The 22970-nt window shown below is 39.1% G+C and overlaps 1 protein-coding gene across 1 annotated transcript in view; it reads left to right on the top strand.

Annotated features, from left to right (window-relative positions):
- The window catches only part of LOC122810344 (WT1 interacting protein), a 1063629-nt gene that overhangs the window by 913818 nt on the left and 126841 nt on the right, over nucleotides 1-22970 (top strand). Inside the window, exon 4 of the mRNA XM_044081920.1 lies at nucleotides 8116-8178. Coding sequence (XP_043937855.1) covers nucleotides 8116-8178 — 63 coding nt within the window. The remainder of the gene's footprint in view (nucleotides 1-8115; nucleotides 8179-22970) is intronic.

The following is a 22970-nucleotide window of genomic DNA, read 5'->3' as shown; positions in this document are numbered from 1 at the left end:
TACCTTACATTACATTACATGGATTCATGGACTACTATGTCTGGTATTCTTGCATCTATTTTTGAACTGTTGGTAATGGATGATCTCATGTTATGTAAACTTTATCATTTTCTTTGATGATTTGTGGCTCATGTTTCCAGTGTTTTTCAGCTACTTCAGTATTATAATGTTTGCACAATCCCCAGTGCAACAGTCTTGCCACATTATTATGCATTTCAGTATACAGTCCTTTTGCCATTAGTATATCACAACCAGCAACAAGATGTGTGACTGTTTCCAGTTCTGTTTTACAAAACCTACATTTGTCTGCTTCTCCCACATGTTCAATGGACTTTGTAAACCAATGTGTACGTAGTCCACTATCTTGGGCCACCCCTTTTATGTTTTGGTTTAAATTCACCTTTTCTTAACCATTCCTGCATTCGATCCTGATCAAGCGTAAGGTTGTTCCAAGAGTTTTCTGTACTTGCAACTATATTTATGCATTTTTCACATTTCTCTCCTTATCTGATCCTTTACCTTATATTCTTTATTGTTTTTTTTTGGCACATTCAGTTGCTGCTTAATTTTTATCTACTTCTGGTTTGATTTCCATTTGCCCTATATCTTTGTCTGTTCCTTATAAAGGACTGTTCTACTCCCACAACATGCAGATGATTTGCTGATACTGTGTTGTATTTTAAGGGGGTGGGGTGCTGCAGTCCTGAGTATGCCCTCCTTTGGATGAGATGCCTAGTAACTATGAACCTGTTTTCAGTTTGCCGTCCTTTCCCTAGTGCAATATTACCTGCTTACCATTCTTTTTAATGTAATGTAGACAATTTATTCTTCAGTGACAGCAGACACTGAATTGGTATATGAAACACTGAAATATAAATTTGTTTGCTAGCAGCAACCTTTTTATTAGTTACAGATCTCTTTAATGTGAAATTATTCAGATGACTTACTTCTGCAGAAATTGTGCATATTGACTGATATTGGTGGATTGTAATGACACTAGTATGAGTGGCCTTTATGGTTGAAATGTTCTGATTTGGACAGTTTTGCTACTGGTTCATATGGTTTGTTTCATTGCTTACTGGAAAAAAATGTTCAAAACTAAATTTAAAACACACTCTAATAAGTAGTGCTGTATTATACAAGGGATATAATATTTTAAAATAACAAGCAGAGTATAAACAGAAAAATAGTAATGCTTCAAGTTCGTATAGATACATTTCATTTTTAAGCTATAATTATAAAGTGTTTATAGCTATAATAGTTATGTGAATGTGAAAGGTGTTGCCAACATTGATAGATGTAAATGTGATTTTGTGGATGGGTGGCAAACATCTGGCAAAATTAACAGAACAGTGCTAATGCAGACTGTAAGAAAATTGCTCCTGCGGTTGTTGGGTCTTGATGTAGAGAAAATATTTGATAAAGTCAGCTGTGATTTTCCCTTATATTATTTTCACCCTGTCCGTCACAAAATTAAATCAGTTGAAAATGCCAGACATTAGCTTTGCAATTCCAAATGCTAGAAAATACATTGATTCTATGGCAGAGGGGGAGGTAATTCTAATGGACAATGCCCTACAGGCGGAGGAGGACAACATAACCAGGACTTTCATGGCCCTTTTATGGAGAAAGTCTACTAGTGCTGCTGAACAATTGCCTGTCTTTTGCACACTGAAAGCAGTCGGGGGCACCTATCTTTGCACCCAAAAGCCTGGCACAGCATAACTTCAGATTCTTGGGTGCTAAAGATAATTTCCAGAGGCTTCTCAATCCCCTTTTCCTTTCCACCTCAGAAAAAAAAAAAGGTTCTTGATGTTCCACCCAGTCAGTGGGACTTAGAAACCATAGAAATTTCAAAGCTACTAGAAAAAAGAGCCATCCAACTGGTTCCCCAAGACCAGTTTGAATTCAGAGTCTATTCAACGTTCTTTTTAGTACCAAAGAAAACTGGGGACCTCGACCCATTTTGGATCTCAGTCACCTAAATCAATTTGTGAAACAGACTAAATTCTGGATGGTCACGATTCAGTCCATTTTACCACTGCTGAGCAAGGACTATTGGATGTGCTCCATAGATGTCCAGGATACCTGCTATCATATCAAGATAGCAAAGCACTCCAGAAGATTTTTCTTCTTCTGGCTGGCAGCCAATCACTAGCAATTCCGACTACTACCTTTTGGTCTCACCACAGCCTCCAGAGTTATCACCAAGATAACAGCAGTGGTACCAGTGCACCTATATCTGCTGGGGATCCAAGTGTTCCTGTACATCAACAATTGGCTCCTAACTGCTACTTCCAGGGATCTACTGCTGCTTCACCTGGACTATGTGCTCCAGCTGTTACAGGGCTTAGGGATAACCTTGAATCTACCAAAATAGCACCTGACTCCAACCCAGAATATAGAGTCACCTAGATACCAATCTGCAAGATAGTCGGACACCTCCAGTCCAGATTTCTGTTACTTTACCTCATAGCCATATAAGTCCTACATCACCCATTACCATCAGGTTAGTTCTATGTCATTCAGGCCTCATAGCATTCACATTTCTGATGGTTCCTGTAGCTAGGCACTACATGAGAGTACTACAGTGGACTTTAGTAGTAAAATGGTCTCAGTCCATTCATCCCTTGTATGCAAGGATTCAAATTATTCAAGTTTGCAGACAACACATTGCTTGGTGGGTAATGTCCCCAGCTGTAACCAAGGGGTGTCTTTTCCAATCAGATTCATTGGTAGCAGTAGTAACCATGGACATCTCCCTTCTAGGGTGGGGGAGCACTTTGAATAGAGGATGGTCCAAGGCACATGGTCATCCCCAGCGGTCAAGTTTCACATCAGTGTCTTGAAGCTGAGGGTAGTCCTCCTAGTGCTGCAGGCATTCCAGGATCTCTTCACCAAGGGTGTGATTTTCATACAGATGGAAAACATGGCAATGGTGTGGTACATCACCAAGCAGGAGGGAACGCATTCTTATTGTCTGTGTTGAGAGGCCATAAGAGTTTGGCAGTGGGCGATGTATTCATACTGCTTTTTAATAGCAATGTACATCCCAAGGTTATTCAAGGTTATCAAATAATTTGAGCAGAAACTGCCCTGATGCCTCATGAATGGTCCCTCAAACCTACAGTTGCTGCAGCCAACCTTGCTGTGACCTCTTGGCATCCTACCTCAACAACAAATGCAGCAGGTATTTTGTCCTGATCCCTCCACATGGTCAGTCACCAAGAGATTGATGAGATGATCTGATGAAATCCCACGTTATATGAGATGAAAGTGCTTATCAATTTTATTGTTTTCATTGTTTGATTCATGGTCAATTTTTAAAAGTTTTGTAGCCTCTGTTTACTGTCTTGGTTTCATTTTGGAGTTTGTCATTGGGATCTACCATCTTAACACCTGACTACCTCTGTCTTCAAGCTAGCCTATCACAAATGCAAATATTGTAAATAACTAAAGTGTACTATGTATCCACAATCTTATGCCTGTTTCTCTTGCAAGAAGTGAAATTGTAAAGGCTTTTTCTTTTCCACAATTGTACCTGTAACTAATGTATGTAAACAAACATTTTGTATCTAAGCTATGTAATGTGGAGCTTATCTCCCCAGGCCTCCACTGAAAATGGGCTCCCTGAGCCCAGTGGACCTCCCCAGTCATCAAACTGGAAATAAATAAATAAATCTTTTGTGCTTGTGTTTATTTACAATTGTCATTTGGCCAGGGTTTGATGCTTCCAGTTTCTAAAGGTGCACCATGCACTAGATGTGAGTCTATTTTCAGGAAAAAAAGTGTTAACATTACTCCCCGCAAGCTAGTGTAATGCAAATCAAAAACACCCAATTAGGTTAGACTGATTCCAGAGTCAGACAGTTCAGTAGTAATACAGACCAGGCATAGAAGAAATGTTTGTGTTTCTCCCTACTTAATGTAGGTTTCAGGTGTATCGTCTGTGAAATGTAGCACAGCTGTGCGTAGGGTTAGTTTCTGTTGGTGGTGTTTTTGGATTTAAACAACAGTATAGAATGGTAAGGACAGGAAAAACTGTCCAGTCCTGTGCACTTGTTATGGTAGTACAGAGGTTGCAGAGAAGATAGCATCTGGAGTAAATGTTTACTTCTCTTGCGTTAAGTGAATGTACCTGTGTCTTGTTCAGCCGTTGTCTGTGAATGTTTAATTCATCTTCGCACCAGGTTTAGTTATAAATGGGCGATGTGCTTACACATCTTTGGTTGCTTGCAAATCTGTGGTTGTTGCAGTCTACCTCTTTCTCAACTGTCTTATTTTGACTCCACATTTTGTTCTGTCCCTCTTAATCCCTCCTAAAACTGGCAACTTTTCAAAAAAAAAAGGAGATGAATTACATTTAATAAATAATTATGACAATACAATCAAGAAGCATAAACAGGTAGATAGAAGCATAAGTATTTTGCTGAAAAACTAGTGATTAATTTAAAGAAATAGCAAGCAAAGTGAGTAGAAAAATGTAAATGGGTCTCCCTTTGTTTTTTGTCATTCCAGTCTTGACACAGACAGACCAAAAGTTATGTTCAAGGCAGGAGGGGCTGTGAAATGTAACCATGAAAACATTATTCAATAAATGTCCTCTAATCAAAAGGACAAAGCCTCATATGCCTGGGTGAGTGGTACCTGCCAGCTGACGGCACAGCTTTGGGCACCTGCTGGGACTGCATTATGTCATAAAGTGTGTGTCTGTGTGTGTCTGTGTGTGTCTGTGTCTCAGCTGGTTCTGATTTTTGATCTTATTACTTGTCAGATGAACTCTGGTATTAATTTTGGACTTCGTAACGTTCGTAAAATGCTTGGTAATGCAAAACCCATTACAGTAGAAACTTATTTTCATACATTTAAAAAAATTGAAGGAAATACCTGGAGTGGCTTTCATGAGGAGTGATGTATCTGTGGGTGTGGCTCAAATAGGGGTGTATCATGAGTATGGTGTGGGTGGGGCTTAAGGGGCGCCGGAACACTACTTCGCCTAGGGCGCCATTTCAGCTAAGGCCAGCCCTGATTGCCATGATTGAGTTTTCTTCTAAATGACTATAAGCTCTATCAGCATCAGTTCCAATGTATAGTTTATAAGTCAATGGAAGGCACGTTATTGGTCTATAGTTTTTAGGCTAGTATGCAGGTTTGCTCTTAAGTAGGAGTATTGTTTTTCCCTGTTGTTAAACAGGATGTTGTCTGTTCTGGATGAGCATATAAGTAGTTCTTACTCCTGGCTAAATCTTCATGTAAAGATGTTAATGCTTTTAGCCAGAAGTTAGGTACTGCATCTAGGCCTGAGGTTTTCCAGTTAGGAGCTTCTCTTAACTTTGTTTGAATCTTTCTGGCCATTACTTCATCCCAGTTCATATCCTGTACATTCAAACTTCGTATTCTTTCTTTTACTTTTTCTAACCATTTACCATCTTTGTTATGTTCCACAGGAATAGATATTACTCCAAAATGTATCTATTTCTTCTTTTTTTGGTGGTGTTTCAGTTCCTTTTGCCTTGTTTCCCAATCCTCTATAAAACTTTTTTGGGTCATCAATAAATTGTTTATTTTGCATTTTCCTTTATATTTATTGGTATATTTTCTAAGTTTTATATTACCTGTACTGTAATAATGTATGCTGTTTGTCCTGGGTTATAACTAAATGGGTCCATTGTGACCAGTCTCTTTGCCCAGTTAACCATTAAATAAAAAACATCAGTTCTGTATAGGAAGTATTTTCAAGAGCAATATTCTAGGCAGAATTTGTGTGTGTGTGTGTGTGTGTGTGTGTGTGTGTGTGTGTGTGTGTGTGTGTGTGTGTGTGTGTGTGTGTGAGAGAGAATGTGTGTTACACAAGCAATAATGTCCAACAGCCTATGTGTTCTTATGGAAATAATGCACCACACCCCTGAAAGGGCATTATTTTCACAATAAGACACACCCTGTTGGACATTGTTGCACTTAGAGAATGGGCTATCGGTTAAATTAAGTAAAATACACACAAACCAAACTTTAAAACAAAATAAAAAAATGACGCCAATGAACCAAACAGAGACAATAAATCCAAACACATGACTGCAGATATAACGAAGTTAAGCACTTTCACTCACTTTAATTCACATGAACTTCATCAGAACCGTTCTGATGAAGCTCATGTGAATTAAAGTGAGTGAAAGTGCTTAACTTCGTTATATCTGCAGTCCTGTGTTTGGATTTATTGTCTCTGTCTGTTAAATTGTTTTGTCTTTTTTAGTATTATTATTATCCGGTTTCCTACCGTGTTACAAATGGATGCGTTTGGAGTGTTTCTCCCCAGGCCTCTGCTGAAAATTGGCTTTGTTCCAAGTCAGACTTTTCCTGTAAACAAATGTTAAATAAATAAATAAAATTGTTATTATATATTTTGATGTAAAATAGTTCCTCCACCTAACATTTCAGACATGATATATTATCTGTAATTGTCGTTGCAGGAAGTATTTTGCATCCAAAACATAATTTGTGTAAGTGTTTAATGTCTACACAGACATGCTGTCGCACTCAGAATCACATACAGACACATATACATAGAAACCTACACATGTTCAGAAGCATAGACACGCGCATACACACACACACACACACACACACACACACACACACACACACACACACACACACACACACACACACATACACATATAAAGACAGAAGTACACAGACACCTTGCACTTTGATAGATGAATACATCCTCAGATGTCTCCTTATGAGCAAATGAGCAACAAAAAAATACAAGGCATAACGTCTCTTTGCCCCCACCTTTTTGTCTCTGATTTTGCTACTTAGTGATTGATTTTTATAAACACTACTTTTGAAAAGCTAACTGCTAATGGACTGCCTGGTGCAGTCAGCGCTCTCTCTCTCTCTCTCTCTCAGTTTATTTCACGCATGCAAGCACGCAGTCACTTACACGTGCTCGCGCACGTACACACATACTTTATTCATTCTTTTATGACTTAGTATCATTTTAATTTTACGATGACTAAACAGCAAAGCACTGTTTATCAACTATAAAAAATGGTGACTGTTTATTTCTCAACTGTCTCAGCTTCACAGCAGAGAAATATGCTGCTGTGAATTGGCAGACTCAGTTTTCAGTGGGTATTACCTGTACATTACACCCTGGTTGAGAATGTTCATTCTCCAGTCAGGATGGCAATGTACAGGTCTCCCATCCTCTAGAAGGCCTTGACCTCACTATATAATTCCTGTCATGCTACCTGCTGAGTTTTGCTTTTTGCACTGGCAGCTGTTTTTTAGCTTCTTTTAAGTGAAAAATCCAGATGATGTAAATGGTAAAAGTCTACTCACATGTTAACAAAATGGTACTCTATCAAGTATACCTGTATCTGTAACCTGCTTTTCAGCTTCTTTTAAATCAAAAAGCCACGTTATCGATCGGAAAACATATACCGATACTTAACAAAAAGGTACTTTGTATAATTTTGTGCAGTTTAACTGTTTCTTCAACCTTCATGTGATGGTTTTCCCACAGTTTATAGGGTGTACATTTGTACAGGTGTAGATGCACTTACTGGGTTTCTATGCCAGATTTGCTATAACACTGTTATGCCCCATAACTGAAGTAGCTAGTTTGTCTAACCATGTACTGCTGCTCCAAGAATGCTTTTTTTGAATTTTGTGGTAGAAAATGGCATTTTTCTGCATAACTGCAAAACAGGAATTAATCATGGCCTTTCTTTGTAGGCCAAGACACAGTGTTTTACTATGGTTCTAAACAGCAGTTAGTGCAGGATGTTGCGAAGTACAAAACATGCTAAAAAATATAGACCGACTGAAACTGTGCAGCTGGGAAAGTGTGGTGTAAGTGTGTGTCTTTCCTTGCTTATCCTGTTCAGTTGTACTAGACGTGTACACACTGTTGTCTTCTGTGATAATCTGGCTTTTATGTTGCCCTGTAGACCAATACAAAATATATTTTGGTAGGATTAAGTGTTTTGGATGCATAATCAGGACAGCGCTCTCACCACAGTAATCTGTTTATGAAGCATAATTGCTCTTATGAAGAATAGTAATGCACAGAATGAACTATGGTATTAATCTATTAAACATTTTTTTCAGTATTCTGGGTTCCAACAAACAGCTGAAAAATGCTTTGTCTGCGGCCATCTCATAATGGAAATGGTGAGAGCTCTACCGCATGCTTCTTAAATGTTGTTTGACTTTCTGAACAATGTTTACTGCTGCTTATGTAGGTGTGTCTGTGTGTGTTTGCTCACAAGCACGTGTGTGTACCTTTTGTAATTATTTAGGCTTTAATACTTCAGTTTCCTATGTGTAAAAATCGTCTTCTAGCAACATTCTTAATCTTGAAAGCAAACACTGTAAAGAGGGTAATTGTGATGTTAGGGTCATGACAAAGACAATATCAAACACTATAAAGAAGGTGAAAGTGCCATTAGGTTATGTTTTAGTTTTACTTAGTCCAAATACATTTTGTAATTCTTAACGTCCTTATGCCACCCATACATCCTGTTCCACAACGTAATAACCACATATTTACACACCACTGTGACACATTTAACTTTAAAGCTGCAGCATATTCATACAAGTACACACACAACTCCTTTAGTGAAAAGGATGGATGTATTACTATAAACAGCACTGAAAATTAAAGAAGGGCTGCTTTATTCTGCATTTTTAGTATTTATTTTGTATTTGTTAACTGGGTAGGTGTGCTAGTCCAAAGACCCTTTTCAGGCACAACTTGGGCTAAATAGGCAAGACTACAGGAAAGTTTTGCAATATCACAACAAAAGTTGCAATGTTTGACAGACAAATGTTTTACAACACAAGACAAACAGTAAAATGATTGATAAACAATCACAGAAAACATATAAACAATAGGAAAGGCTGTGTAAACTAAAATAGTCATAGAGCTGGCTACAATCATGTGATTGATGGTAGGAAGGGTGAAGTATATTGACAGAACACAAAACTGTAGATGTATAACTTTGTATCTTTAATTGTATGTTAATACTGCCTGTGTGCATGGTACTCCTGCTGGTTTTAAGTTGAGGAACAAAATACATAGAAAAGGACAAAGGCAGTAATATTGCAAGTGTGCATTTGCAGAGACATAATAACAGGTTGAGAAGCAGATGTGACAATGTGATGTGGTTTGTTTGTACCATTTGATGTTTTTACATTTATTGTCACATTTCCGTAGTATGTACTATGTGATATTTTAGGGGTAAACATAACTGTATTTTGTGAAGATGTATAATGATTTGACTGCCTCTTATCTAAATTAATGTGATGTGGTTTATTTGTACCATTTGATGTTTTTACATTTATTGTCACATTTCCGTAGTATGCACTATGTGATATTTTAGGGGTAAACATAATTGTATTTTGTGAAGAAGAATAATGATTTGACTGCCTCTTATCTAAATTAATTTCTCCGCAGTGCATTGATTTTCTTACACTGAAAAATCAATAAATTAAATTTTTGAACATGACTGGCAAGCGCACCATTTCCTGTGTAGTACCCTTCATTGCCATATTCCTTCAATCTCCAAGGTTGTAACAAAACTCAACATCACTCTTCTCTTTGTTTAAAATCATTATACCTTAGTTTCTGTCAGACAAAACTGACTAAAAGTTTGTTTTTCACTCTTTGGTCAAGTGATATGTATAAGTGTTGGAACCTGAGTGATTGCAGAGTAAAACCTAACTTCTTTCAAAATGTTCATTTATTATAACTAATTTTGTTAGATTCTGTTAACTTTATAGCATATGTCTTGACAATAGAAATGCTTGATTCCATGTGATTTCAGTAACCGTCTAGTATTTTCTTTAGAAAAATCAGACCTAAAATAAACATTTAATACATTGTATTGCCTGCTGTTACTCTGAAATATTTCTTTCTGCAGTCTGAGTCCCAGCAAAGCTTTTGACAGATTCTCCTTAGTAGCCAGGTATTTCTGGCTCATGAATGGCAAGTGGATCCTGCAGTGTTTCATCAGTTTAAGAAATCATGAGGCATACCAGTGGTACATTTATATGTCACTCATCTGAACAATTGCCTTCCAACATTTTTTGGCTACTTCCTTCAGCAACACACAGTTAGGAAAACAGACACTGCCTGTCTTCCTTTGACTCTGAATGTAACATAAACATCATCATCAGTTCCAGAGATTCAGAAGGTTCTCCTAAAGGTCACACAGGACAATGCAAAACTAATTGTCCCGATACCCTTCAATAGACACACCACACCGAATGACATTTGACGACCTTTATTAAACTTCCATAAACAACTTTGTTATCCAATATTTATTAATTACAAATTACAACACAATATAGCTGATTGAATTCCAACCTCCACATCCATGTAATATTAACCAGGACAGCGTGACCTTGCTCATCCTGACCCAGTAAGCAGCGTCCATACCTTCGACTCACTTACTTATGAAGCAGCATCCCACTACTCACTTTATTTACCATTGAATTGCACATCCCACTTATTTACTTATGAAGCAGCGTCCCATTACTCACTTCCTTTAGCACTTATTGAATTAACATCCAACCAAATTTGCACATCCCACTTATTTACTTAGGAAGCAGCGTTCCATCACTCACTTCCTTTATCACTTATTGAATTAACATCCAACCAAATAAGCAGTGTCCTTATCCCCACTTGCCTATTTATCTAGCCACATTCAATACTCACTTCCTTTCCCAATTCATTGGAATGACCATCCAAAACTAGAGGGGGAACAGAAGAGTGCACCCCTGTCCCTCTTCTCTGCCCACCAACCTAACAAGGCTGTTCCCCCCTCTCCAAATAAACTTTCAGTAGCCTAGCCACCATTAATTCATTAGGTCAACATCATTCAGTGTACCCTATCCCCACTAACTAAAATGGATCTGTAGCATCACCTTCTAAAGCCCTATCACATAACAAATTAGCCATTTACCCAAACAACTGAAAACAAACCACTGATCCCTTTCCTAAAGCCAGTTTAACAAACCGTAAATTCCTAACTCAGTATAACCACTACTCATGGACTAAAGTAATCTGTATCTCACAGCCAACAGAAGCCTCAAGGATTTAAAAGACATTACCGGCCAACTGAACAACCAAACCTTAAGCCCCATGCCAAAACTACGCAGATGCGACTGTCTACCTTCATGCCCCTTACATCCTCATTTTAGCACCCAAATGAATGTGCAACCAAATGAAATCCCTTTAAAGTCAGAGCAGTAACAAGCCTATCATCAACTGTCCATTATAACATAACGTGCATTAAGTGGCCATCATAGCATTAAGCAACTAACCCATAATGGCAGCCTTATATAATAATCGTCCAAGAGCCATCCCTCAAACTATGCAATACAGCGCAGCACCTAATGTCATCCTCACCTTTGCTGACAGTACCACCTAAGGTCCCTCCTGGCTAAAATCCTAGCCACACCACAAAGTAGAGCATGCCAGCTTCTGAAAACTCCAACAGCATGCCTTGCTTAAACTTCTATCACCCAGCTCCCAAAATGTCCAACACCCTCATACCTACGATGTTTCCAAAACCATCCCTACAACATTCATTCAAGCATAATTGAAGTAGTTCTTGTAGTATTCCCATCTAAACCCTAACCTAATATGAAACATTACCAACAACTGCATACTTACCATATTAACTGTAGACCCTGCATATGAAAGATAATTTCAATACCAAAATTTAAGGGAATCAACTAGTGATTTCTATACAACCTATCAACACTGTATGGCCCCAGTTAACTCCTATTCCAATGATCCTAAGAACAATTTCATAAGCAAGCAATACAATAAAATCCCCGTGCAATCACTCTAACCCAATAACAGTTTAAACAAAAAGTCATATTCATGTAAAAATGTAACCTGGGCAACCCCTACAATTTGCTGCTTTGATCTGCGAATGGCTGTAATCATGACATTAAACTGCAAAGAAGCCTAAAATGCTGAAAACTTTAAAATACCTCCCTACCCATACTTCTCAAGTTTGCCTTGATGAACGTCCCTCAACTGCATCATAAAACGTCATGTTCCTCCAAGTTCCACATCAAAAAAGTCTGGCACCCATTCCATTCTAGATATAAGAATTAAAATTTAGCTTGCATACCACGGGTCTAAACCAGTGGCCTCAGAGTAACATGGTCCTATGATGAAAGGACTTCACCCCACCTGTGAAAACCCCGGTCTCCCCTTTACAATCCCTCTCCCTGGGATACCATGTCCCAACATGCCTTTCCTTAACTTGCCCCTACACTACCTCGATAAACTCCAACCCTGCTGTGCCATCAATAGCACACACTTAGGTTTACCTACTAACCCACTGTTTGCCACTCCCGCAGTCAAACATCCCTACAAGCAGAAACTCTTACCTTCCAAAACCATTTCTGACAAGGCACTGAGCACTGCTCGCTGTGCAGTCCCCCGTCTGTGATCTCATTGTGCACCACTCAAGAAACCGAGACCTCCATTGGAATAGCTTCCATAAGTTTTCGAGCTCCCCCACTTCCGATCATCAGCCAATGTCAACTCAAATTCCATTCCTCCACAGTCTGCAACAAAACAAAACAGAATAAGTATCTTGACTTTTACCATACAAGAACTGAAACAAAAACAATTCCCCAAACCCTATAACTAAAAACTCTGTGGCAACACCTTGGCACTATGACCCCCCCCCCCTTTAACTTCTACATTGAGTTCTGACAACTATGCAAAACTACAATAGAGAACCCCAGTGTTTACGATATGACTAGATAATGAACTAAATTCTCTCTCTTCTGTTACCTCAGGCTGCAGTGTTCACTTACTGCAGATAGCAGTAAAATACAAGCCAAACATCCTTCTCAGTTTGACAGAACACAAATAACAGAATTAATAGAAAATACAACTGTGTTCATCAACACTTTGGTTGCAAAATCTGGGCAAAGCCAGAAGAATTGAAGAGGAAGTGACAAAAGCCTCAAATAGGGACCACATGAAAATCTTGCTCCCCCAAACTGAGAAAGCCAGAATAACAGACATACACTCAAGTGACCCACCTGTGTCACCTCAACCAGGGCCGTGACATGAATAGGACTTGTTAACAGGACCGATTTGTGTCCCAGAGACTCCCCCATCTGTGGAACATGTTCCCTCTCCACATCAGAGTACCTCATTATCCCTTTTTAAGAATAACCTATTTAACTGGAAAAAAAATACCCCTGGGATTCCACCTGTGTCCTTGCTGGACAGGGGCTTTGTTTTAAACAGAGACATCCTTGAACTCAGGGACAATTGCAAAGTATCCTGTAACCTTAACCAACTAGTTTCAACTGTATTATCACCTTCACAATATTTAGTAGTTGTAGTAAGATGAATGCTGGCCCCAACCCTGTTCCTCTACCTATCCCCTCCTCAACCACCAAATCACGCACAGTAAATGTAATGCTAAACTCCCCCAACACTTCCTCCTCCTTTTCTAGCTAGTACATCTAGACAGATTAAAAAGGCCAGCATCATATGATCCAAAGTCAGGGAAAGCTAAGAAGTAGGTCTGCTCCACATGGTAGCACCAATAGAAGTAAAGAAAGGAGTGATTGGTAGTGCATATATGTGCTGTTATGGATTAAATCTTGCAAATGCATTAGCCCCAAAGCAATAACTTGGCGTTGGTTTCCTGCTAAATTTGAGACTGACTATAACATACCATCAATGTTTCTCCTAAAAGATGACCCTTGATGTGGGAATCCTGAAGTCCAGGTGAGATATCCCTACATCACAAAAGAGGTACTGTCAGCTTTTGGGGTCTTTTTAAGCAGCAGAGGTCCTCATATGGCATGGATAACCTCACCTAATTCAAGGAAAATAATTCACAGTGTTGTACATGATTCCTCAAGACCATAACTATCCTGTGCTTTTTTGCTGCCATTTCAACTGGTGATATTAGGAAGCAGGCATGTTCCCTTTTCTGTCCCTATTTAAACTGCCCGAGATACATTGTAACTGTCCTTGCAGTCGCATGGACAATGCACCCACCTTACCTTAGATAACAAGGACAATATCCATACACTCCCCTAACCACATGCTAGCACATGAGGCCTGTGAGATACCCAGATCAAATCCGAAAAGCTAGGCAACACTTACAAAATATGTCCAGGACTGCTTACCTTGCTGTTCACCCCTTGACAAACCCATGTCACGAGCGGCCAAACCGAGATGCTCATGTCCCCAGACATAACTCCCAAACAGTCAGGGACAAATTCCAACTGAATCAGCGACAAAGACAAAGATAATCAGGGAGAAAGTTCAACAGAATCAATCAGGAAAACTTTTAAATATTAGTACTATTAACTCGTGACATTGACCCAACAAGAGAAGTTGAATTCATTTACATCTTCTAAAGTTAAATAAGTCTATAACCCTTAAGTATCCTCACCATTTACTAAATTTAATGCACCACCTTTCTTCTAAACAGCACAGTTGGCCTCCAGCAGGCGACCACAGCCACCTGCACTCCCCTACCCGACCTCCCACGTCCATACTAGATTACAGCATCCCAAAGAAATGTCATGCCAAGTCACTGATTCCAGCACTCTTCACTGTCCATGACACCAACAAGTACCTGTTTGCAAACCAAAACTTCATGAAAATACCACCATTGCCAACCGTTGGGGTTTACACAACTATCGGGATTTCCTGCTCAGCTACCACACCACTTGTCCCAAGTTTCTAATCTCCGTCCTCCAAGCCTTGTCAACCCCTTGCTGGCAGACCGCCAGTCCAGGAACAAGCCAAAACCCCCTAGCCTCCTGTAAGGATGCACATTTTAAAAGCACCTGTAGTTCTTTTTTTTTTTTTGTTTTGTTTTTTTTTCTTTTCTGCCAGAGCCACACTGCACATGCACAACACCATTATTCCAACTTGCTCAAAACCCGCAAAAGCAGCTTCAGTCAGAAAACAATACATAAAACAGACATGGTAGACCACCCCGCCACCAAATCCCAAACCTGCCTGGAAGCACCAGAAAACAGAGCTCCTCACCAAAGAGATGATTCAACACCAGAAAACCAGAACTGACTCAACTGTGCCCCCCCCCCCTTTATTTTTTTTGGACATTACAAGGAAGAGCCTGGAGTACCAAGAACCATCCCTATGGCAGTACAACACCAGCTATTTCCCAGCCTTTTCAACAACCCACCAACCACCTCATTCTACTACCAGCACAACTCCATTCACCAACTGTACCCACTACTTCCACTGCACACCAAACCCCCCCTTAACAAATCTCCTGTCCAAGGCAGCGCATACCAATTATATCCCTAACCCCAGTTCAGGACAAAAACACCCAGCAGGCTTAAAGCCACCAGATTTCAACACTTCCCAAAGACAGTGGTCAACAGTAGCACAAAGTGCGTGATGAGAACTGCCACCACCAAACAACCCTTTATCAACTGAGCACACGTGGACACAAACAAAGTTATGTCTCTGCTTAGGTCTAGGCCAGGGTAGACCGATCCTGCTAGGCATGCATCCTCCTCTATTAAATTCCTAGCCGGCACTGCAAACAAAAGCGCTTCACCAGTCTATTCCCTCCCCTGATGCAATACCAACCAGGAAAAGTGTGACATAATGGGGGGGACAAAGGCCCAAATATAGAAACAACTTTTAAATATTTCTCTTATAAACTTAGGAAGTTCTAGACTAACAGAACTTGTGTTAACATGCATTCTCTGCAGGATATGATGTCTGGAACTTAAATGGATGTCATTATTTAGCGATTTTTTCCCCTCAGATCATCCCAGTAATTTGCCAGAAATTCACAATGTTTTGAAGAAAAACGAAATTATGAAGTAACATCTGGCCAACCTGCAAAACTCCTCACACTCCCCTTTAGCTGATGACCAGCACCGCAATGCACATGTGTGCCAGCAGCTGTTACTCTACCTTGACTGGAGCCTGCAAAAACAAGCCCTGGCTGCAGCAGCTGAGCAGAAAGCCTGAACCAGTAACTAGGGCTGAGAAAAAGCCAAAACGAGGGGTTACACAGCTTTCTGGGTCCACAGAGCACCCAACTCGACCACTGAACCAACCAACACCAGAACCAAACCCCAAAACAAAACCCCATTTGACTCCCACACCCCAAAACGACAATCCTCACCAGCCAATGGTGGTTAAAGCCCAACAGCACAGCCCAGAAGACCAACAAGAAATTGCCATTGACCACGTGCGCAACGACCCCTGTCTATCCCCTCTGCTGCATTCCACAAATATCCCCTCAGCTCTACTCACTACAAGGAGGTAGATAAAAAGGAAAACTTTTTTTTTAATGTAAATAATCAGTAAATATCCCTGAATCAGCAACAAAGATCCCATGAAACTGCAAAGGGATCCCGTGAAGCCATAAAGCCACCCCCTGCCAAGAGAGCATGACCAAGCCAAAAGCCTCCACCATGACATGCACATTATCACCACCACAGTCCCCACTGTACTACTCCCGTCCAAGCCACCACCACCACCTGAGAAAGCAGAAAAGGAAAAAAAAACTATATAAACCACCTGGCACTGACCAGCTCACCATCCACCCACAACCCAAGGCCCACCTGCTCTCCACCAGTCGTCATGGATGTGACTTCGCCATAGCAAGTTCACGCCAAAATGTGATTCCATACCTAGTTTCACTTGCATAAGTCCCTTAAGCCCCTCCCTGACCATACCTCATTTCTTCCCAATCATCCCTTCCTATTTAACCCTTACCTCCCCTCACTCTCTTTACTCTTACTAATATATCTAACCAACCCCACTCTGAAGATGCCCTAGGACAAATTGGTTTGTCACTAAACCTCATTTGTTATAGTTCCAGCTAGGAAAAGATAGCCTCGGTGTTCTATTGACACTGATTGCTGCAAAGCCACCTTGGGAGTTATTTCTGCAGTTTTATTGTGTATTCCTTTTCTCCTCACATAGCACAGGACAGGTGATCCGCTGTGGCGAACTCTCCTGAGATTAGCAGTAGAAAATCACTTCCTGTGGTATTTGAATTTTGCAAGAAAGCTGACTGCACCTTCTTTTGAGGAAGCACATTATTTGGATTTCTGGGTTACAAGTATTAATGTACAAATCTCCAGTGAAGAAGTATCTGTTGAGGCTGTTTCTTTTATTAGAAAGATGGTATCAGCTGCTTCTTTGAACCAACCCATTTGGTCTTCTTTATTGTACTCAGACCACCCGAATGCTAGAGGACAATTCTTACCTACTCTGTATGTTCACAGAATGTTTGAAACTGAGGAAATATACTTGTATCCATTCTTTTAGAAAATAAAACAGATTAACATTTTCTATGCCTGTCCCAAAACAAACCTTCAGTAAGTGGCTGGCACACTGTATTGCCTTTTGCTATTCACAATATCATAAAACACTAAGGGTCTAATTAAAACTCATTCATGTAAGGACAGGAGAGTACTATTGAAGAGTTTCCACTCAGAACATTCTAGTGAGAAAAAAATATGAACTACTGTCCTTAAGTTCATAAAATAATACAAATCTGAAGCCTACCCTTGCAGGAGGACAGGTTGTGGCATGACTATACTACAGACGAAATTCTAACAGTCCATTGCCAGTGTACCTCTTTTGCATACAAGTGTTTACAGTCACAGCAGACAGTAATTGCAGAACCACACCCATTCTAATTAAAGGAAGTAGCGTTACAGAAGGAAAGGACTTTAAAAGAACTAGTCTTAAAATAGTAACATTAATATTTGTATTTACTTATGAACTGAAACTTTTACACAAAATATTAATCATTCCTTCCAAAAAAATGAGAACATAGGTATTACTTTCCTGTGCGATAAATTTCTAGGATCATGTTTGCACTGGGCAAGAAGGTCATATTTTTTATGATCCAAGGGAACTAGAATAAGTCTACAAATATCATATGAAGAACATGAGTGTACACGAATCCGTCTGCATCTTTCCCATTATGAATTTATAGTATTGCTGAAACATTTGCAGCTTTTGAACATATAAAGTGTTATAGCAGAATTTAAAAAGGATAGTGTTCACTTTTGTGCTGCATTTCCACTAATATGTATGTGATTCTGTTGCTCTGACTGAAAAGTCAAGAATATGTAAATCAACTAAACAGAATAAAAAAAGGCAAATAATAAAAAGTATTTCATAAATAAAAATTATACAGGAAATAATAACGAGTTGAATAGATTAAAATAGGTGTTCTTTAGCTGCCATGTATTGTCTTTTATATATGCAGTAGTAACTACAGTCAGAATGATTTCTGTGTTGTGAGTATTAATGTACAAAACCTCCTTACGTAGGATTCTCCAGTGAAGAGGTGTCAGAGGAGGCCAATGTTTATTTTATGACAAAAACTTATTCATATTAGGTATGTCTGTGTTATGCATATGTGTGTGTGTGTGTGTGTGTGTGTGTGTGTGTGTGTGTGTGTGTGTGTGTGTGTGTGTGTGTGTGTGTGTGTGTGTGTGTGTGGGTCTACTTGAGATTACCGAAATCTCAGTAGACTGACATTTAAAACACCGAGCCAAAAAGCATCAGAATGCAACTTCCAAATCCTGAACAGTCCAAATTGAGCGGAACAGGAAATCCGCTCTTGTGGATGTTGTAGTGCGATCTTGGAGTTGGCATTTATAAGTAGCAGAGAGTTTGAGGGGAGCAGGGGGGCATAGCCCCCCTGCAAAAACGTGAAATATAAAGGATTGTGCATAAGGTTTTTTATTTAAAGTGTATTTTATGTATGAATGGTAAGGGTTTAAATTGTTTTAGCTGGTGGGTGGGGTGTGGGTGAGGGGAAGTAGGTAGTTTTATTTGGAATGTTGTTTTTTTATATGCTGTTTGTGTGTTTTGTTGTTTGTACATTGTAGGGAGGTTTGTCAGGATTTTGTAGTGTCAGGGTTGTGTGTGTCAGGTATGTGAGGTGTCAGTTTTTTGTAGTGTCAGTGTTGTGGGCTCAGTGTTTTAAATGTCAGTTTACTGGGATTTCAGTAATCTCAAGTGGACCCATATTTATATATATATATATATATATATATATATATATATATATATATATATATAAAACACACACACACTCATTCTTTCCTGCAATTTTCTTTTATTTAATTGATGATTATAATCTTTGTAACCATCTACTCTGTTTGACAGGTTTCTTCAGGATTTGTTTGAAGTTGCTCTGTGTCCCTTGACTCTTTGGAAATTTACTCATGAAGTCACAGTGTTCATTTAACTGCTGATTTACAATTACACACCTAATAGATGAGCCAGTCTGTCATAATCAGTAGTTGATTATCTGCACAGATTTTGCTTTTCTTTTTTGGGCCCCTACACCTGTTGGCTATCTTGACAATCACCACAAATCTGTCCATTCATTCTGTATCAGGTAGGAGCCAGTTTCAGTGCAGCTGTCATTCGGGCAGCTATGAAGGGATTTTGTGTTACTGAGACCAACTTCTGCATGCATTCCCAGGAAAGCCCATTAGGGTTGGATGTGCAGTGGGAGTAGGACAGGCCTGTACCTCACTTCTGCAAGTAAAATAAACTTGCAGACTTCCCTTTGAAGTAGAGCCCTCTGTTGGTTATCCATTCATTACCAAGAAACATAGACTGAGTCTATGGTCTCAGGTATTTGCCACTTCCACTAGGAGAAGCAAGTGAATTCATCCCTTTCAAAAGTGTACTACCCTGAGCTGGCTGCTGCAATGCCAGGGCTGGTATTCAACTCTAGTTGCCTGAGTCATAGTCTAGGATGTATCCCTGTACATGATGGTGTCAACTGTATTATGGCCAAATAATTAATGGACAACAATGAGATTCTGTTATTAAATGCTCAACTTCTGTGTCTTTTTTCTACCTATTTACCGTCTCTGCTATGAATAAACAAAAATACAGCATTTACAATATTTTAAATTAACTGTTTTTCTCCACTAGAACAGTACCTTACTGTACTGTGGTGGTTTCACTTTCAAAAAACTTTTGTCCCACCCTTGCTATAGTCTCCAATTCACTGATGCTATCAAGGCCACTGACTACAGGTAGTTTTCTGGCCATTTCCCTCCCCAAACTTGACATTACTACTACCATCCTAAAATCCCACCCATGCTGAAATAAACATATTTTTTGATTATGTGGGTGTGGTTCTCCTTTAACAAGTTGCTGCAAAGGAAAAGACTGATATACATATTCTTATTAATTGGCATTAATTTGCTCATACTTAACATTAATGCAAAGACTTAGTTACAAAGACATGCGTCTAGAGCATCTCTCCCTGGGCCTCTGCTGAAAACTGGCTTTGTTCCAAGTAGGACTTTCCCGGTAAACAAATGTTAAATAAATAAAATAAATAAATAAATGCACCACTTATAGGTTGTGAAGTTTATTAAACTTAGTGACATTTACTTTTTTGAGTCAGAAATGGATATGGATAGCCTTGTGAGCTTGAACTTTGCACATACCAGAAATATTAGCTACCAGTAAAAGAGCTAGGCAAAACATGAACTGACATCACTGTACATGTGAGCATTCTTTGGTCGTGCACAATCTAAAACTGTATGGAATTATACTAATTCAGCTTTTAGTTTATAGGTTAATATGTAAGTACTAGGCAATCAGTCTGCAGACCTTTTCTAGCCTACAGAAAAAAAAAACATCAACATTTTCCCTCTAGCTACAGCAACTGAAACTCTCCTAGCTTTCCTGTTCAAGGCTGACTCATTTAAGTCCTCCTATAATTTTGCTAAATATGCATAATGAAAAGGAATGAGGATATTTTGCAAACCCATAGAAAATTTGAAGAATAATCACAGTAAAAGCAACTTTAATCTTCCCCACTATTGTCTGAAAATTGGAGACCTTTGTTAGAAAATATTCAATTTCTTGCACAACTCAGCTAAATTAGACTCTAAAGTAGATTGAAATGACATCCTCAGTTCTAGGCACAGTTAATTAGTCCAAGTTAGGGAAAGATCCTAAATATAATCCTCCAGTTCTTGACTAGCCAGCATCACCATCTTGGACAAGTTACATTTCAGCCGAACCAAATTTCTGAAAGCTTTCTACTATGTCATTCACAATCAATGGGAGACAGGACCTCAACAAAAGAGAGTAATCTGCAAAAATAAAAATTTGTTGGCCGAGCTATCATAGGCAGATTAATGAGACAAGAATTCCATAAACTGGTACATCAGCTCTTCCATGACAACTATAAATAGGCCAGGAGAAAGCGGTCAGCCCCATCTAGTACCACCGGCAATTAAGCCTTAGTTAGCTAACCCCCCATTAACAGAGACTAAATGTAGGGGACTCATAAAGTCACTTGCCCCATACTAGGAACTGCTCACCACAATCCCTGAATTGCAATACAGTAAACAAAAGCTGCCATTTTCCCAGTTTGAAAGCTTTCCTAATATCAAACAAGACCAAACCTTTATTAGCTCTGACATTCCCGGCTTAAATAAAAAAGTGGCATTCTACCACTGGCAGTCTACAACCTTTCGGATTATGTCTAGCACATTTCCCTCTTTTTGAGAATATGAACCATGATTCACCAAGGGAATGTAGCAGCTCTTAAGAGAGAGAAAGAGAAGAAAGCACAAGTGAGTGTGTGTGTGTGTGTGTGTGTGTGTGTGTGTGTGTGTGTGTGTGTGTGTGTGTGTGTGTGTGTGTGTGTGTGAGTGAGTGAGTGAGTGTGTGTGTGTGTGTGTGTGTGTGTGTGTGTGTGTGTGTGTGTGTGCTTGTATGCATGCCTGCCTGTGTCTATCTTTATGTCTGTGTATGACAGAAACTGGAGCTATATTGTTGTTTGCTGATCATTTGGTAGTGTAGTGCTTGCTATATTTAGATCCATTGCCTCTGTTTAAGAAATGCTGTTAAATAGATTCAAGTTCAGAAATGGTTATACCTTACTCACAGGCATTGCAAACATGTAGCACAGCCACAGTCATAATTAAAAGTATGTGATTTACATGAGTGTATTCTCTTAAATTCAAACTCTTTAACAAGTAATTATAAACACACAGAAGTTGAAAATAATGAAGAAATGCGGAAGGTACATATTTTCATTTTCTGATTCAGTAGGGTTGAACATCTGATATGGATTAACTTGTTAACCCAGATGAATTATAAGTTATACATAATGCAGAGCTAGTGAAATAACTTTTAAGTTGACTAGCCTGTCATTGCCTTAGCAGTTTTTTATGATTTTGCTAGGACAGCTTGCATTAACACACAACTACAGTGACAGTGTAACGTACGTGAGCAGCGTTTATAATGTAGTGTTTTCATCTTAAAGTAAAATAGTTCCTCCAACGTTTTACACAGAAAAATGTTTTCTTTCAAGAAATCCAAGAAGACCTCCATTATAGTGTATGTGTGTGTGTGTGTGTGTATTTATAAAATGGGCAAGGAAAATTGACCAATCAAATTGCTCCCATTGCATTAGATAGGTTCTACACACAGAGAAAGCTAGTTCAAGCCATCTAGACCTTACAGTCAGTCAGTCAGCACATCCCTACTCCCTTCCAGGCTTCAACATACAACAAACTGCCACTATATTAAAAAGCCACTTAGCACAACAAGGCTATAAAACACAGAAACACTCCAGAAACAGAAGCAAACCAGTAAATTAATAAAAAAAAGAAGTACACACTCCTTACTTAAAAGCATTACTATGTCTGTATAATTGTAAAAACAAATAGAACAAAACATGAATTAGGATTGCGACACAAATTAAACACAGTTAAATTAGTAAAGCACTAAAATCTCAAACTGAAGTACATTACCTAATCAGGAACAGTAAATTGCATTCAAAAGGTTAAATACTAGTAATAGTAATAATAATAGCCTCCTGATGAAAATGGAATTATAAACCCCACAAAAAAGAGATGAAACTGTATAGAAAGCAACCGGAAGTTAAAAACATGAA

The sequence above is a fragment of the Protopterus annectens genome, chromosome 8.part1, assembly GCF_019279795.1.
Source record: "Protopterus annectens isolate FY-2018-M chromosome 8.part1, PAN1.0, whole genome shotgun sequence".
NCBI lineage: Eukaryota > Metazoa > Chordata > Ceratodontiformes > Protopteridae > Protopterus > Protopterus annectens.
Note: the sequence above shows the minus strand (reverse complement) of the source record. Positions and strands in the feature narration are given on the sequence as shown.